The 16,589-nt window shown below is 43.1% G+C and overlaps 1 protein-coding gene across 1 annotated transcript in view; it reads right to left on the bottom strand.

Annotated features, from left to right (window-relative positions):
* Window positions 1-6,233: 6,233 nt before the first annotated feature.
* Window positions 6,234-16,589, bottom strand: part of bend7 (BEN domain containing 7) — a 44,143-nt gene continuing 33,787 nt past the window's right edge. Inside the window, exons 8-9 of the mRNA XM_068005058.1 lie at window positions 14,731-14,787; window positions 6,234-7,655 (exon numbers count right to left, since the gene is read on the bottom strand). Of these exons, the coding sequence (XP_067861159.1) occupies window positions 7,582-7,655; window positions 14,731-14,787 (131 nt within the window). The 3' untranslated portion in view covers window positions 6,234-7,581. The remainder of the gene's footprint in view (window positions 7,656-14,730; window positions 14,788-16,589) is intronic.

Below are 16,589 nucleotides of genomic sequence, written 5' to 3'. Positions count from 1 at the left end.
TGTTTAATTGTCCACCACCATTCACGACTGGATGTGGCAGGACTGCAGAGCTTTGATCTGATCCGTTGGTTGTGGAATCGCTTAGCTCTGTCTATAGCATGTTGCTTCCGCTGTTTAGCATGCATGTAGTCCTGAGTTGTAGCTTCACCAGGTTGGCACCTCATTTTTAGGTACGCCTGGTGCTGCTCCTGGCATGCTCTTCTACACTCCTCATTGAACCAGGGTTGATCCCCTGGCTTGTTGGTAATGGTAGAGTGAGGAATATGCCGGGCCATGAGGTTACAGATTGTGCTGGAATACAATTCTGCTGTTGCTGATGGCCCACAGCGCCTCATGGATGCCCAGTTTTGAGCTGCTAGATCTGTTCTGAATCTATCCCATTTAGCACGGTGGTAGTGCCACACAACACGTTGGATGGTGTCCTCAGTGCGAAGACGGGATTTCATCTCCACGAGGACTGTGCGGTGGTCACTCCTACCAATACTGTCATGGACAGATGCATTTGCGACAGGTAGATTGGTGAGGACGAGGTCAAGTAAGTTTTTCCCTCGTGTTGGTTCGCTCACCACCTGCCGCAGGCCCAGTCTAGCAGCTATGTCCTTCAGGACTCGGCCAGCTCGGTCAGTAGTGGTGCTACCGAGCCACTCTTGGTGATGGACATTGAAGTCCCCCACCCAGAGTACATTTTGTGCCCTTGCTACCCTCAGTGCTTCCTCGAAGTGGTGTTCAACATGGAGGAGGACTGATTCATCAGCTGAGGGAGGACGGTAGGTGGTAATCAGCAGGAGGTTTCCTTGCCCATGTTTGACCTGATGCCATGAGATTTCATGGGGTCCAGAGTCAATGTTGAGGACTCCCAGGGCCACTCCCTCCTGACTGTATATCACTGTACCGCCACCTCTGGTGGGTCTGTCCTGCCGGTGGGACAGGACATACCCAGGGATGGTGATGGAAGAGTCTGGGACGTTGGCTGAAAGATATGATTCTGTGAGTATGGCTATGTCAGGCTGTTGCTTGACTAGTCTGTGGGACAGCTCTCCCAATTTTGGCACAAGTCCCCAGATGTTAGTAAGGAGGACCTTGCAGGGTCGACTGGGCTTGGTGTTTTGCCGTTGTCGTGTCCGGTGCCTAGTGGTCCGATGCCGGGTGGTCCGTCCGGTTTTATTCTTATTATGACTTCGTAGCGAGATTTTACAACTGAGTGGCTTGCTAGGCCATTTCAGAGGGCAATTAAGAATCAACCACATTGCTGTGGGTCTGGAGTCACATATAGGCCAGACCGGGTCAGGGCGGCAGGCTTTCTTCCCTGAAGGACATTAGTGAACCAGATGGGTTTTTACGACAATCCGGTCGTTTCATGGCCATCATTACTGATACTAGTATTTTAATTCCAGATTTTTATTTAATTAATTGAATTTAATTAATTAATTGAATTTAAATTCGCCAGCTGCCGTGGTGGGATTTGAACTCATGACTCTGGATTTAGTCCAGGCCTCTGGATTACTAGCCCAGTAACATAACCACTATGCTACCGTACTGGTATACCTCCTAGCAAACAGTACTGAGCAGAAAAAAATCATTTAATAAAATTACTGTAAAGAAATACATTTTCAGCAATGATTCTCTGTGCCAAAAAGACAGAATAAAATAGCCAAGAATGACTTCATATACCTTCATCAAATTTTAGACGTGTGTTATTGACAGGATGAACTTATTTCAAAGTTGGCATTAGCCTGACAAAAAAAAATCAAGCTGGGGCTTTAAACAAGAAATTGATTCAGGAGAATTAACAATAGCTAAAGAATGCCTGCCCTTGAGAGGATGCAGAAAGTAGCAACCAAGATGATTTGGTATCAAACTTGGAAGGATAAAGGACGTTAGCATGTTTCTTTGGAAAAGAAGAGGCTTTGAGGTGACCAAACTGAAGTTTTCAAGCTTATGAAGAGAACTGATGTAGCTGATCCTGGCAAAATCTTCACTTTGGCAAAGGATTCAAATGCTCGAGAAGACAAGAATTAGGATGTTAGGAGTAAGAAGGGAGGTCAGGCAGAACTTTTTCACTCAAAGGGTAATATACTTTTGAAATAAAGTAACAGCAAAGACCACACATTCAAAAGATTGGCCCGAATACCCCAAGTTAGGTGGATGTTCACTTATCTGCTCTCGTTAGTGAAGTCTTACCGGTACAATCTCTGGTGCCACCACTGTTACCCTGGCTGACGTCGGCTATCTTAGCACAGATAAATTGAATTTGGGGTTATTCTCATCTGTATGGTGCAGCACCACACTAGGCAGTGTATACAGATACTGAGACATTTAGGTGCTCCACATTTTACATTTCATTTGGCTTAGTCTCGTCATTCGCTTCCACTGACCTACTATTCCCCCACAGAACAGATTTCACATCCTGTAAGATGACACTACCTGGAGTTTTGGGGGGATGGAGGAGCTTTTAAGGTTGGCCTTTGCTTCACCTTTGACCCTGATCAAATCTGCTCCTCCATGTATCTTTGGGCCTGAATTCAGAAGGCTCCCTCAGGTCTGGGATGAGAAGTTTAAAAAAAAAATTGTTTTAAAAGTAGTAAAGCAGCTGTTTACTTTTTAGTGAGTTGCGGAACATCCAAAACTCTGCTGCCCGTATCCTAATTCTCCCATCACCCCTGTGGTCGCTGATCTACATTGGCTCCCGGTCCCGCAACGCCTCAATTTTAAAATTCTCATCCGTTTTCAAATCCGTCCATGACCTCGAATCTCCCTATCTCCTCCAGCCCTACAACCCACTGAGATCTCAGCGCTCCTCCAGTTCTTGTCTCTTGTACATCCCCGATTTTAATCGTTCCACCATTGGTGGCTGTGCCTTCAGCTGCACAGGCCCTAAGCTCTGGAATTCCCTCCCTAAACCTCTCTCTCCTCCTTTAAGACGCTCCTTAAAATCTACCTCTTTGACCAAGCTTTTGGTCACCTGTCATATCTCCTTATGTGGCTTGGTGTCAAATTTTGTTTGGTAACGCTCCTGTGAAACGCCTTGGGATATTTTGCTACGTTAACGGCAATATATAAATGCAAGTTATTGTTGCTGTAAATTAAAGCCCATGGGATTAAAGGGACAGTGGCAGCGTGGACACAAAATTGTCTAAGGGACAGAAAGCAGAGAGTAGCAGTGAACAGTTGTTTTTTAGACTGGAGGGAAGTATACAGTGGTGTTCCCCAGGGGTCGGTATTAGGACCACTGCTTTTTTGACATATTGATGTCCTGGACCTGGATATACAGGGCATAGTTTCAAAGTTTGCAGTTGACACAAAACTCAGAAATGTGGTTAACAATGTGGAGGATAGTAACAGACTTCATGAGAACACAGAGAGACTGGTGAAATGGGCAGTCACATGGCAGATAAAATTTAACACAGTAGTGTGAGGTGATACATTTTGGTAGGAAGAATGAGGAGAGGCAATATAAACTAAATGGTACAATTTTAAAGGGGGTTCAGGAACAGAGAGACCTGAGGGTATATGTACACAAATCTTTGGAGGTGGCAGGACAAGTTGAGCAGGCCGTTAAAGCATATGGAATCCTTGGCTTTATAAATAGAGGCATACAGTACAAGAGCAAGGAAGTTATGCTAAACCTTTATAAAACACTGGTTAGGCCTCAGCTTGAGTATAGTGTTCAATTCTGGACACTACTTAAAAAAGGATGTCCAGGCCCTAGAGAAGGTGCGGAGGAGATTTACTGGAATGGCACCAGGCATGAGGGACTTTAGTGATGCGGAGAGACTGGAGAAGCTGGGGTTGTTCTCAGTGCAGAGGAGATTTAATAGAGGTGTTCAAAACATGAAGGGTTTTGATAGAGTAAATAAGGAGAAACTGTTTCCAGTGGTAGAAGGGTCAGTAACCAGGAGACACAGATTTATGCTGATTGGCAAAAGAACCAGATGCGATGTGAGGAAACATTTTTTTATGCAGCATGTCATCATCTGGAATGCACTGCCTGAAAGGGTGGTAGAAACAGATTCAATAGTAACTTTCAAAAGGGAACTGGATAAATACTTGAAGGAACAAATTTACAGGGCTCTGGGGAAAGAACAGGGTGGTGTGACTAATTGGATTGCTCTTTCAAAGAGCCAGCACAGGCACGATGGGCCAAATGGCCTCCTTCTGTGCTGGACCATACTACGATACTAACATGGCCTTTGGGCAAGAAGGGGGTTTAACAGACAGTGAGAAGGACTGTAAAAGACTTCAGGAAGACTTAGATAAGTTAACAATGAGCAGACAGGTGGCAGATGCAATGTGGTTAAGTGTGAGATAATACATTTTGGGAGCAAAAATAAGGAATGGGAGTATACATTCAATGGAAAATTGCTGAATGGCATGGATGAACCAAGACGACTGGAGGTTGAAATACATAATTCATAAAGTGTGAATGTAGGCCTATTAAGCCATAAAATAGGCCAACAACATTGTGGGTTTTATAAATAGAAGCATAGAGTACAAGAAGCAATGAAAAAATCAGTACAAAACACTGGTTAGGCCACAGTTAGAGTGCCATTTGCAGTTTAGGGCTCCCCATTACACAAAGGACATTAAAGCCATAGAAAGTGCTCAACATAGATTCACCACGATGCCAGGGACAGGAAACTATAGTTTCAAGTAGAGACTCTAGATACTGGCACTACTTCCACTGGAGCGGAGAAGATTAAGAGGAGATTTAATAGAGGCTTTTAAATTGTGAAGGGTTTTAATAGAATGAATTGGGAAGGACTATTTCTTCTTGATCTGCTGCTGAAACCCTCATCTATGCTTTTGTTACCTCCAATCTCGACTTCCAAATCTCTGCTGCCCGTATCCTAATTCGTACCAAATCCCATTTGCCCATCACCCCTGTGCCTACTGATCTACATTGGCTCCCAGTGCAGCAACGTCTCAAGTTTAAAATTATTCTCATGTTCAAATCCCTGTGGCCTCACTTCTTCCTATCTCTGAAATTTCCTTCTACCCCACAACTTTGCGTTCCTCCAACTCTGGCTTCGTGCATCCCCCACTTCCTTCGCCCCACTAGTGGCAGGTGCCTTCAACCGTCTAAGCCCAAGCTCTGGAATTCCCTCCCTAAACCCCTCTGCCCCTCTCTCCTCCTTTAAGACACTCCTTAAAACCTACCTCTTTGACCAAGCTTTTGGTTAGCAGTCCTAATGTTTCCTTCTTTGGCTTGGTGTCAATTTTTGTCTGATTGCGTTCGTGAAGTGCCTTGGTATGTTTTACTATGTTAAAGGCTTTATATAATGTAAGTTGTTGTTGGAGTGCCAATTATGAGGGGTCATCAATTTAAAACTAAGAAAGTGAGGAGAGAAGTTAGGAGAAATGTCTTTATGCAGAAGGTTGTTGGACATGGAATGCTTTTCCACAGTTGAAGTTGAAGCTGATACCATTTTAAGGTAAAATTGAATAAATATCTTAGAAGAGAATGATTCAGTACTATGGTGGGAGAGCAGGGCAGTGGGATTAGCTTTGGATTGATATAGCAAAGAGCCAGCACAGACACAATGGGATGAACAGCCTCCGTCTGTGTTGTAAACTTACATGGAGTTCTAGGTTAAAAGTAGCAGTATCAGTCTTCACTCTCAGGAGTGTATGTCCTATTATTAATCATAGATGGCACCGATAGTAGTCACAAGAGGCATGTGTTCTTAGGCAATCCCATTTTGTTGTCAAGTAAAGTAGTAGGAGGAGGTGCAGTATGGGGGAGGGGAAGAAAAAGTATACATAATTTTAAAAGGAAAACTTTAAACACCATCTTTAAAGTTATTTCCTAAGGATGGACCAAATCCAACTGGTTTGCTGTGTTCCAGTGAATACAGTACCCTTGCCAAAATGGTCAAAGCTACTATAAAACTGTACCATAGTGTAGAGATTGTATATTTATGTGTGGGCTTTACTGGTGTTAACATTTTGTGTAGGCAACTGTGCTTATACTACTAGACCACTGGAAGAAACTGCATTTATAGCAACACATAAAGCTTAGATATTTGCAATATCAGCTTATTGCATTTGTAGGACATTCTTTTGCCTGCTATTTTAATAGTGGCATCAAAATGGGTTAATGTTTCTGTTAAAGTAGCAGACAAAGCAATAATGCACATGCGTTATCATAAACAGTAATTTCTAGGCTGTATCAGTTCATCAATAAGGTGACAAGGAGCTAATAGCAGTTGTAGCAATTTTTATTATAAAGAGGACAAGTATTACATATTAAAACTGTAACTATATATTACAGTAATTTTTGCTCCAGTTTTCAACCAATTTTACTATTCCTAATAAAAATCCAAATAATTTACATTCCTCAGTGATCTTATAAAATCAGGGCTTTTTTTCTAAGTTTAAATTGAAAGAATTCAGCTTTAAAATCTAATGACAATTAGTAAATGAGCCTCTGAAAAACAAAAACAATTATAAATTATTTCTGAACAAAGTTATTAATTGTAATTAATGCACAATTTTTTCTTGAACAATTGGCCAGCAAAATCAATCTGTGTAAAGCAAGCACTTTCTTTTAACTGCCTTTTCATCACATTTACTGTTCTGAGTCTCTGAACTTGGTTGGTGCTGAACAGCATCTTCTGAGAAATGTGTCCTTTTTTCTCAGTGCTGCTGGTAACTATAAGGAACTGGGTTAAATACCAATTTGGGTCAGTAGTGATTGCATAATAGTGGCTGTGCTATATATAATTCACAGTTATTACAAATTCCTCAATTAAAAACTACAATTCACAAACATGATAAGTAAAAAAAAAATAAAACTATGCTGGAAGAAGCATCCTTAATTATCATGCTATTATGATTGCTAGTGAAGATATTGGGGTATAAATTTTTCTTGGGCGGCTTTAAAAAAAAATTGATTCCTGGGATGTGGGCATTGTTGGCAAGGTCAGCTTTTATTGCCCATCCCGAGTTGACCTTGAGAAGGTGGTGATGGCCTTTCTACTTGAACCGCTGCAGTCAGTATGATGAAGGTACTTCCACAATGCTGTTAGGTAGGGAGTTCCAGGATTTTGACCATGAATGGTGATATATGTCAAGTTAACGGAAAAGAAAATCAGGTGGAGTGCAAAACAGGAGACACATTCGCTACCGCCCGTTTTACACTGGCGCCCAAGACGGATTTATACTCCATAGTTCTTTAGGCAAACCACTGAATATTGAACTCATTTGAATTATATGCAAAAAAGTTGCTTTGGCACATTCTGTACAATTCTCCAATTAAAAGAACTGTTTGGTGTTACTTGTTGGATTATCAGAGGAATTCTGTGCATGTTTTGTAATGTTCCAGTAGCAACTTCTTTACAGTACATTTGACAGCAGCACAAAATAGTTATTTCAAGCAAAAAAAGTATACAGATTTATAAGAAAAATTATCATAGTTAACTTGAATATTAAATGAATAAAAGATTTATAAAGGAACATCACAACTGATTTTGTAGATGCCTTCAGAGGGAAGAGAGAAAATAAGTATGAATTAGTACAGGTTTGTCTTTGATCCAACCACTATAAGGATTGTGTTCCATTAGAAAAACAGCTGTCCAAACATCACATTTGAATTATACGGACTGGTTCTGAAGCATCCCATATGTCACCTGAGCTGGATGCGTTAGCGCTCCCTCCTAAAACAAACATACATTTTGGGGTTATCAGTCGCTGTTTGTAAAACAATTCAGCTCTCATCAACAGCCCAGTCAACACAAAATTTCAAAAATCTTTTCTGTCCAAAAAATGCCATAAATTTCCATTATTTTTAAGACCTGTTCAACTGAGAGACAGTTAAAGGAGAAAGCAACTCAAGTACTATACAGGATACTGTACTGAAATATGAATTAATGCATATAGATATGATACTTCATGAAGTTATATATGCTAATAAATTCAGCTAATGTTTTCCTAAATGCTTCTATGTGCTTCCTCCCCCACCTTTTCAACTAAAACTAAATGTTTTAAGAGCCAACATCTTAAGCAGCTACTTGTTCCGAGTGCCATTCACACAGACCTCCAAAAAACTCCATGCACTTAATTTTAAGGAATTTTATATGTTGATCTCTTAATTTCTCTCACACCCTCAACCTCCCTACCTTGAATCCCATCCTCAGCAACAACCCATATCTGGCGAGCTGTGAACAAAGGCCCAGAGATACATGATGCAGCAGGTCTGCTGACATGGCAGTTGAAATCAGCAGTGCTGTTCTGTCCTGATTGAGGGTGTAATATATGCTTCCTTGTGGTATCCATAAGACAGGCAGACAGCTAATGTTATTCCTATATTTAAAAAGGGAGATGAACAAGTCCAGGGAACTATAGACCTGTTAGCTTAACGTTGGTGGTAGGAAAGATAATGGAATCTTTACTCAAAGATGTAATAAAAAAACATGTGGAAAATGAAAATATAATAGAGTAGTTGCACAAATTTCCAAAGGAAAGTCATGCTTGACCAACTTATTGAATTCTTTGAAGTAATTGAAAGAGGAGACAAGGATAATTCAGTAGATGCAATATATTTGGATTTTCAAAAGGCTTTTGATAAGGTACCACATCATAGACTCATGACTAAGGTGGAGTCAGGGGACAGGCAGCAGAATGGATAGCAAGCTGGCTACAAAACAGAAAACAGAGAGTAGGGGTTAAGGATGGCTGCTCAGACTGGCAAAAGTTGGTAATTGGTGTTCCAAAGGGATCGGTACTGAGACCACTGTTGTTCACAATTTACATTAATGATTTAGACTCGGGAATTCAAAGTAGTTAATACAAAAAAAGACTGCAAGATGACATTAATGTACGTAAGTGTAAGGTGGTGCATTTTAGTAGGAAGAATAAGGAGACCACATACTCCTTGGATAATAATAATGGGGTAGAGGAGCAAAGGCATCTCAGGGTACAGATGCACAAATCACTAAAAGTAGCGAGGCAGGTTAATAAGGCCTCAAAGGCAAACCAAGCACTGGGGTTCATTTTTAGAGGGATAGAATTGAAAAGCACAGAAGTTATGTTCAACTTGTACAGAACCTTGGTTAGACCACACTTGGAGTACTGTGCAGAGTTCTAGGGCTCGATATTGCTAGCGCTGCGGGTTCGCGGCGGGGGGGCCACGCGCCCGGCGAAATCAGTCTGCCCCGCGCGCGATCGCAGCCTAGTTGGATCCACTTACCTGGTCTTCCGGGTTCCCCGCTGCTGATCTGCGCGTCGGGCGGATTGCGCATGCGCAGTAAGGTCTGTCAGCTGGAGGAGCTCTTTTTAAAGGGGCAGTCCTCCACTGACAGATACTGCAACAAATAGGAAAAAAATACAGCATGGAGCAGCCCAGGGGGGAGGCTGCTCCCAGTTTAATGATGCCTCACTCGAGGTATCATTAGATGGGTTGAGGAGGAGGGGGAGGACAGAGATCTTCCCCTCCCCCCGGCGGGCGGGAGGAAGCGGCCTGACTCGAGGTGGCAGAGGAGGTCACCTGCACCACCAACATATCGCCCACCTGCATACAATGCAGGAGACGCTGCAATGACCTAAGTAGGTCAGCCAAAGTGAGTACACTTACTCATTCCCCTACACTCCGTCTGCCACATTACCGCCCCCACCTCATATCTCCTTCTGCACTGCCAACACTACTCTGTCACATCACCCCTCACACCCACTCAAACCTCATCCTCATCTTACCTGCACTTACCTCGTCAGTACTCATCCCGCCACTATCACTCAACCCAATCCTCATACAATCTCATGGCTCTATCTCATACTCACCCTCTCATGCATCTCGTTCACAGTCAGCCTCACTCAACCTGCCACTACCTGTGCTGCAGCCACAGGGCATGCATCACATATGTGCAGTAGGAAGCGTAAGGCAAACATGTTGTGAGCATGAAGGGGATGCACAAGGGTGTTTGAGGGTTTGTCATGGTTTTTACTGCTATTTAATTTCTGACCAACTCACATCACTTATTATATTGGCACCACTACTGCCACGTCTTTGCGAATCTTGTCTGGTTTGTGCAATAATCCCCTTTCCTGAGGATCACAATGAAGACCCACACCTGATGCCACCCATTGTGTCATTGCAGAGTGGTTGTAGGTGTATTTGCAGAGCTCTTTTGTGCAGACGACTAAGAGACGTCGGCGATGTCCCTGGTGGCACCCTGGAAGGATGCGGAGGAGAAGTTGTTGAGGGCAGTGGTGACGTTGACAGCGACAGGTAAGAAGATGGTGCTCGGGCCAGCCGGGAGCAGCTCGGCATGAAGGAGGCTGCAGATGTCCACGACTACATGTCGAGTGACTCTGAGCCTCCGTGTGCTCTGCTGCTCAGAGAGGTCCAGGAAGCTGAGCCTCGGTCTATGGACCCTGTGGCGAGGGTAGTGCCCCCTGCGACGCATCTCTCTCTGCAGTTGCCCTCCCTCCTGCTGTGCAGGTGGATGTGTCACAGCACTGTGTTGTGGAGCTCCACGTGTCAGAGTTGGCCGGCGATGCTGTTCGCCCTCCGAGGAGGTCATGACTGCAGCTACGGCGGCCCCCATCCGGAAGATGTACATCTGAGGGGGTCCGCAAGGTAGGTGCATGTCTCTGGACCCCAGGGTAAGTGTGCAAGTTGGTGCATTTGATTGTCAGGAGGAGGGTGGTGGAGGCCAAACTTTGTCCCAAGTGACAGAGTGGCCTCCTGCAATGAGTGAGGATCTCCACTCCCCACCACCCCGCACCCCCCCCCAACCTGTCAAATGGACCTTTGCAGCTGCCACAGGCTGATAGCTGCAACACGTCCATTTCAACTGGGAGTGTTTCCCCCAGTACGGGAAACAGTCCCAGTTGTTTCTAAAATCCCACCCCTCCAGACATATTCCCTTAATCAGGTCTGTTAATGACCTGAAATAGCTCGATAAATAGTCTTAAGTGGCACCCCGCTGGCTTTAATTGCCTGCGGGAGTCCCACATGCGGGGGCTGCGCGAGCACGTCGGCGCGTCTGTGGGGAACCTGGAAGTGGGTGGGTTGGAGCCGGGCTCCCGACCCACTCCGGGATTCCCGATTTTCAGAGCCTCCCTGCCAGGAACGCACCCGATAGCGGAAGCTAAAATGGAGGCCCTAGTCTCCATATTATAAAAAGGAGATAGAGGCATTGGAGAAGGTGCAAAAAAAAATTCACAAGGATGATACCAGAAATGAGAGGATACAACTATCAAGACAGACTAAACAGCCTGGCGCTCTTTTCTCTAGAAAAAGAAAGAGAAGGCCGAGGGGTGACCTGATAGAGGTCTTTAAGAGAATGAAAGGGTTTGATAGGGTAGACGTAGAAAAAATGTTCCCACTTGTGGTGGAGTCCAAAATTAGAAGTCATCAATATCCTGAATTCAATAGGGAATTCAGGAGAAATTTCTTTACCCAAAGAGTGGTAAGAATGTGGAACGTGCTACCACAAGGAGTAGTTGAGGCAAATAGCATTGATGCATTTAAAGGGAAGCTAGGTAAGCACAGAAAGCAAAAAGGAATAGAAGGGTATACTGAGACGGTTAGATGAAGTAGGGAGGAGGTTCGTGTGGAGCATAAACGCCGGCTTAGACCAGTTGGGCCGTATGGCCTGTTTCAGTGCTGTGATTTTAAGTAAGTAAGTTTCTTGTAGACTCTTGGGAAAAGGTCTAAAAAATGAACGCAAAGGAAAGAACCTGCATTTACATAGCACTGTATCATGTCCTCACGACATTCCAAAGCACATTATAACCAATTGATTATTCTTAAAGTGCAGCCACTGTTGTTATGTAGTGTATGTGACAACCAATTTGTGCACAGCAGGGTCCCAGAAACAAAAGAATGACCAGCAAACCTGTTTTTGATGATGTTGGTTGAGAGAGGAATGTTGACTAGGACACCAGGAGAACTCTCTATTCTTGTTCAAATATCACTAAGTAATCTTATGCATCCACCTTGGTTTAGTCTGATGTGACAATGCAGCACTGACTGAAATGTCAGTTTAGAGGATTTGCTCAAGCCTATTGCTCAAGTCTTGAATCCAAAGACTTCTGACCCAGGGATGAGAGTGCTACCAACCAAACCAAGATGGCACTTTAGTAAAAGGGCACAAAAAGGTGGTAATGTCATGCGAACACCAAACATGAAGATGGTCACCTGCAAAAATAAAAACTCATTTTGCAAATCAAACTTATTACTGACATTTATATTGATCAGAATTGTCTGATTAACATTTTAGATCACGGGCAATCTACTTTAAATCTTTCCCCTATATCCTAAACTCCATAGCTTGTGCATTGTGTCAGAAGAGTATTTTTTGTGTAGTAACATACTTTCAACCCTGTCAGGTCACAGAACTGTGGTTGCTTGATCTGTTCTCATCTCCAGTTTTTTTTTGATATTCGTTCACGGGATGTGGGCGTCGCTGGCAAGGCCGGCATTTATTGCCCATCCCTAATTGCCCTCGAGAAGGTGGTGGTGAGCCGCCTTCTTGAACCGCTGCAGTCCGTGTGGTGACGGTTCTCCCACAGTGCTGTTAGGAAGGGAGTTCCAGGATTTTGACCCAGTGACAATGAAGGAACGGCGATATATTTCCAAGTCGGGATGGTGTGTGACTTGGAGGGGAACGTGCAGGTGGTGTTGTTCCCATGCGCCTGCTGCTCTTGTCCTTCTAGGTGGTAGAGGTCGCGGGTTTGGGAGGTGCTGTCGAAGAAGCCTTGGCGAGTTGCTGCAGTGCATCCTGTGGATGGTGCACACTGCAGCCACAGTATTGCAATGGGTACGAGACTCACTCATCTATTTTACCTGCTGGAATTTGGGCCCAGACAGGTTGACGGTTCTCTTCCCTAATTCTTTAAAAAGTACTCAAAATGATTAATGGGACATTAAAATAACACTGAAGAAAATGTATAATAAAATATTGAATAATACTGCGAAGGTGGAGCCTCATGATCCTTCTGAATCTTTTGGTTTTAAGCAGGAGGGGTCAGGTCATCTCAAGACTATTCTCCTTGCAGGACAAGATAACACGTAGTACAAGTGACCATACCCAAGTTTTAAGCCTCAAGTCCCTTTTGAGAAGGCCGCCTTGCAGGTCCTTGCCTATGAGAGTGTCAAAGAAATCAGGGAGGGTGAAGCCTGAGGCCACCCATGAGCTCTTGGCTAGCGTCCTCTAATTATGTCTTGTTCAACCTTCTCACTCACAGGCATACACGTGAACACAAACATTACACACTGTATTTTGCAATGCAAGTTTTCATTCAAAGTGTCTCCTGGAGTTAGGGATGTTTTGAAAGCAATCCCCGTACACTGCAAAAAATATATACTTTTAAAAATGACGGGAACTTTTAAAGTTCCCTTCTTCACAGGCAATAACTGACCATGGGTTCTCGATGTTTGCACAAAAGCAATAAACTTATACTTTGCCTGCTTTAAAGCAATCCAACGATTCATTACTCTGTTACGCCTCCAAACAGCCTGACCACACCCCATTCTAGTCCCGTCTGTGGAGGATTGTTCATCCTGCAACTGGTTCGCATCCCCAACGTCAGGATTTGAACACATACTCTATGTTAATATTCCAGTGCAGTTGCATTGATGGAGCTTCAGATGAGACATTCTACCTGTTTTGCTGGTTCATATGGATATTAAAGATTTCCATGGCACTATTTGGAGAAGAGCAGGGAGCTCTCCTGGTGTCCTGGCCAACATTCCTCCCTTAACCAACACCACCAAAAACAGATTAACTGGCCATTCATCTCATTATTATTTGTAGGACATTGCTGGTGCAGAATATCTGCTGCGTTTGCATGCATAACAGGCACTGTACTTCAAAAGTAATTAATTGTGTAATGCATTTTGAAATATTTCAATAGGATAAATGCAATTATCATTTACTTTTATGGAGAATTTGCAATTCTTATTTTACTTTTCGGCACTGGCTGAATTCTGATAGTATAAAGATGACAAAAATGAAAAATGCGCTGCGTCAAAGAGAGCAGTTTTCTCCCCTCATTGCTGTTCAGCACTGACATTTTCTGGGTTACGGTTTTACAAGTACCCAAGTAGCCATTCTTTACGTGTGAGCCTCGACAGTGAATGCCGGAAGCTATCTTAACGAGCCTAATTCTCCCCTCACATGAGATCCACACACTTGTATTTTGTGGTAGGGCTTACTCGACAGCGATCAGGAGCCAGAACCGTGGCAGATTTTTTACCCTTCCTAGCCCAGAAGTGATGTGGCCAATTGCAGTACCTTAACATCTGACTTTGTTCAGACTGAGGATCAGTGCTAGAATTTTCTTGCTGTTTATGCTAAAGTACATTTTATTTTGGACCAAAATGACCCTATGAATTTCATACCAAGGGATTTTTTTTAAAAAAACAGGACAGTCACTCATTTCTGGAAAGAGGTGAGAGGTAATATGGCCTATTGACAACTATTAAAAGTACTGTGTTAGGCTTCCAAAAGTTCTCATTATCCCAGTCAGAAAACAAAAAAAATGTAATTTCTACTCAGCAAGAAATATGAAATTTACTTGTGATTAGTTCTTTCTTTCATCTGGAAATAATTCCACATTTTCCAATTGTTAACTAAAGTTCATGTTAGATACTTTGCATCATGCAGTTTTTTTTTGTTAAAAAATCTCATGAGGTGGCAGTTGGTTTAAAAAAAATAGTAATTTTGTAACAAAATGACAAGTATTCCTGAGATATGTTCAAGTACGACAAATACAACAAAGCATTACCTGTATTAAGAATAAAACTGCTTCCCATCTTCCCACTGGATTCAAATGGTTGCAGGACTAGAAACACAACATGACAAAATCAGTTAGATATATACCTAATTTAGAGGTTGCAAATGATTAGCTGAATTAAATTACTTAGATTATCTATGGAGGCAATTTGAATAGTCAACAAATCATAGTGTGCAAGAAATTTACTGTTAGCAGGCTATTCAATATTACAACCAAGCCTGGTTTTGTCCTCAACTGACATCCACACATGTAGCCCAGCCACCTGAATGTTAGAGGCCTGAACCTAATTGAAATCTACCCCATCCCAGGCAGTTCACAATTAGATGGATGTTTTGTGTAGCTACGTCTGGGAGGTTCTTCTGCTATGTGGGATCTCGCTTCACAGTGGTGGTAGCCCCTTACCCTACTCTTTCTTCCCTCCATCATCATCACACACAATACACAAGTACAACTGAAAGATCTGCAACTTAGTGTAGTCTCTGAGATGCCCAAAACTATACTCACTGCAGCCTCTTCTGGCTTTTAACCTGCACTTCTGCAATCTTCGTAGCATCTCCTGAAATCTAAATCCTGTCCATTTCCAGTCATCCGGCCCTCACCTTTTTTTTATTGAAGCCAAAGTGTCATCGGTTTCTGACATTTCCTCTTTTCTATTTCCCTCTTACACATAGTAGTCCAACCTCTGATCCAATTCTGATTCTGTTTCTTGTAAGGGTTTTAATGAATTCAGTAAGGTTACACACATTTTTAAGGTTATGACATGGAGAGGTTATATTGCATGGCACTTGTAGTTACATATAGTGAGGGTCTTAAAGAGCACTATATATTTCATTAGCACTAGGCATTGAGGATTTACTAGGTTAGGACTTTTTATTTGATATGGGGGCTTTGGATGGGTGAGGAGGTTGGGTCTGGAGGCTTGTCAGGCACTGGGTGAGGATGGGGCTTGGGCAGTATGGATCTTATGCTGGTGTGATTAGTGGGCTGAGGTTATCTTGGTCAACTGAGAAAGAGAGAGAGGGCCAAGCATGCTACCCCAAGGAATCTCTGCATAGATGTAGTGTTTGTGAACTCTGGCTAAGTGCATTTCAGTTCAGTAGCTCATCAGATATGCCACAGTGAGATCAGTTTCTTGAGGAGGCTGGGTAACCTTATCCTATAAAATCTAGACATATCAAGGGCGACTTCTCCAACTTTGTGCTGGGCATTAAGAGAATCATTCTGTTTCTGAACCATGAGATAGAGAGTTGCACAGATTAATCAATTTACTCTCAACCAAACTGACAAAAAGACAGCAGCTTGTAAGCTGCAATAGCTTCTCGTTCACTAATTGCTTTGGTTTTCAGCACACTTAGCAGTAAGAGCATCGGGCCTGAAATTATTCCTCCTTATGGATGGGGACAATATTGGTATTCCACTCAGCAAGGACACCACCATTTGACAGGAGCATTCGAAATAAATCAGGCCCCGAAATTCCTGGATTCGGGGACAGCGGAAAAGATTTCCACCCGACATTTAAGGTAACTGGCAAAAGAATCAGAGATGAGATGGGGAGAAACTTTTTTTTTACACAGAGAGTTGTTAAGATCTGGAATGCACTGTCTGAAAGGGTGGTGGAAGCAGATTCAATAATAACTTTCAAAAGGGAATTGGATAAATACTTGAAGGGGGAAAATTTGCAGGGCTATGGGGAAAGAGCAGGGGAATGGGACTAATTGGATAGCTCATTCAAAGAGCTGGCACAGGCACGATGGGCCAAATGTCCTCCTTCTGTGCTGTATGATTCGATGATAAGGCCTCAAAGCTACTCATGCCTGCCCAGAGGCCTGAGTAGCTTTGGGAGCAGAATC

This window comes from Heptranchias perlo, chromosome 24 (genome assembly GCF_035084215.1).
Source record: "Heptranchias perlo isolate sHepPer1 chromosome 24, sHepPer1.hap1, whole genome shotgun sequence".
Classification (NCBI taxonomy): domain Eukaryota; kingdom Metazoa; phylum Chordata; class Chondrichthyes; order Hexanchiformes; family Hexanchidae; genus Heptranchias; species Heptranchias perlo.
Note: the sequence above shows the minus strand (reverse complement) of the source record. Positions and strands in the feature narration are given on the sequence as shown.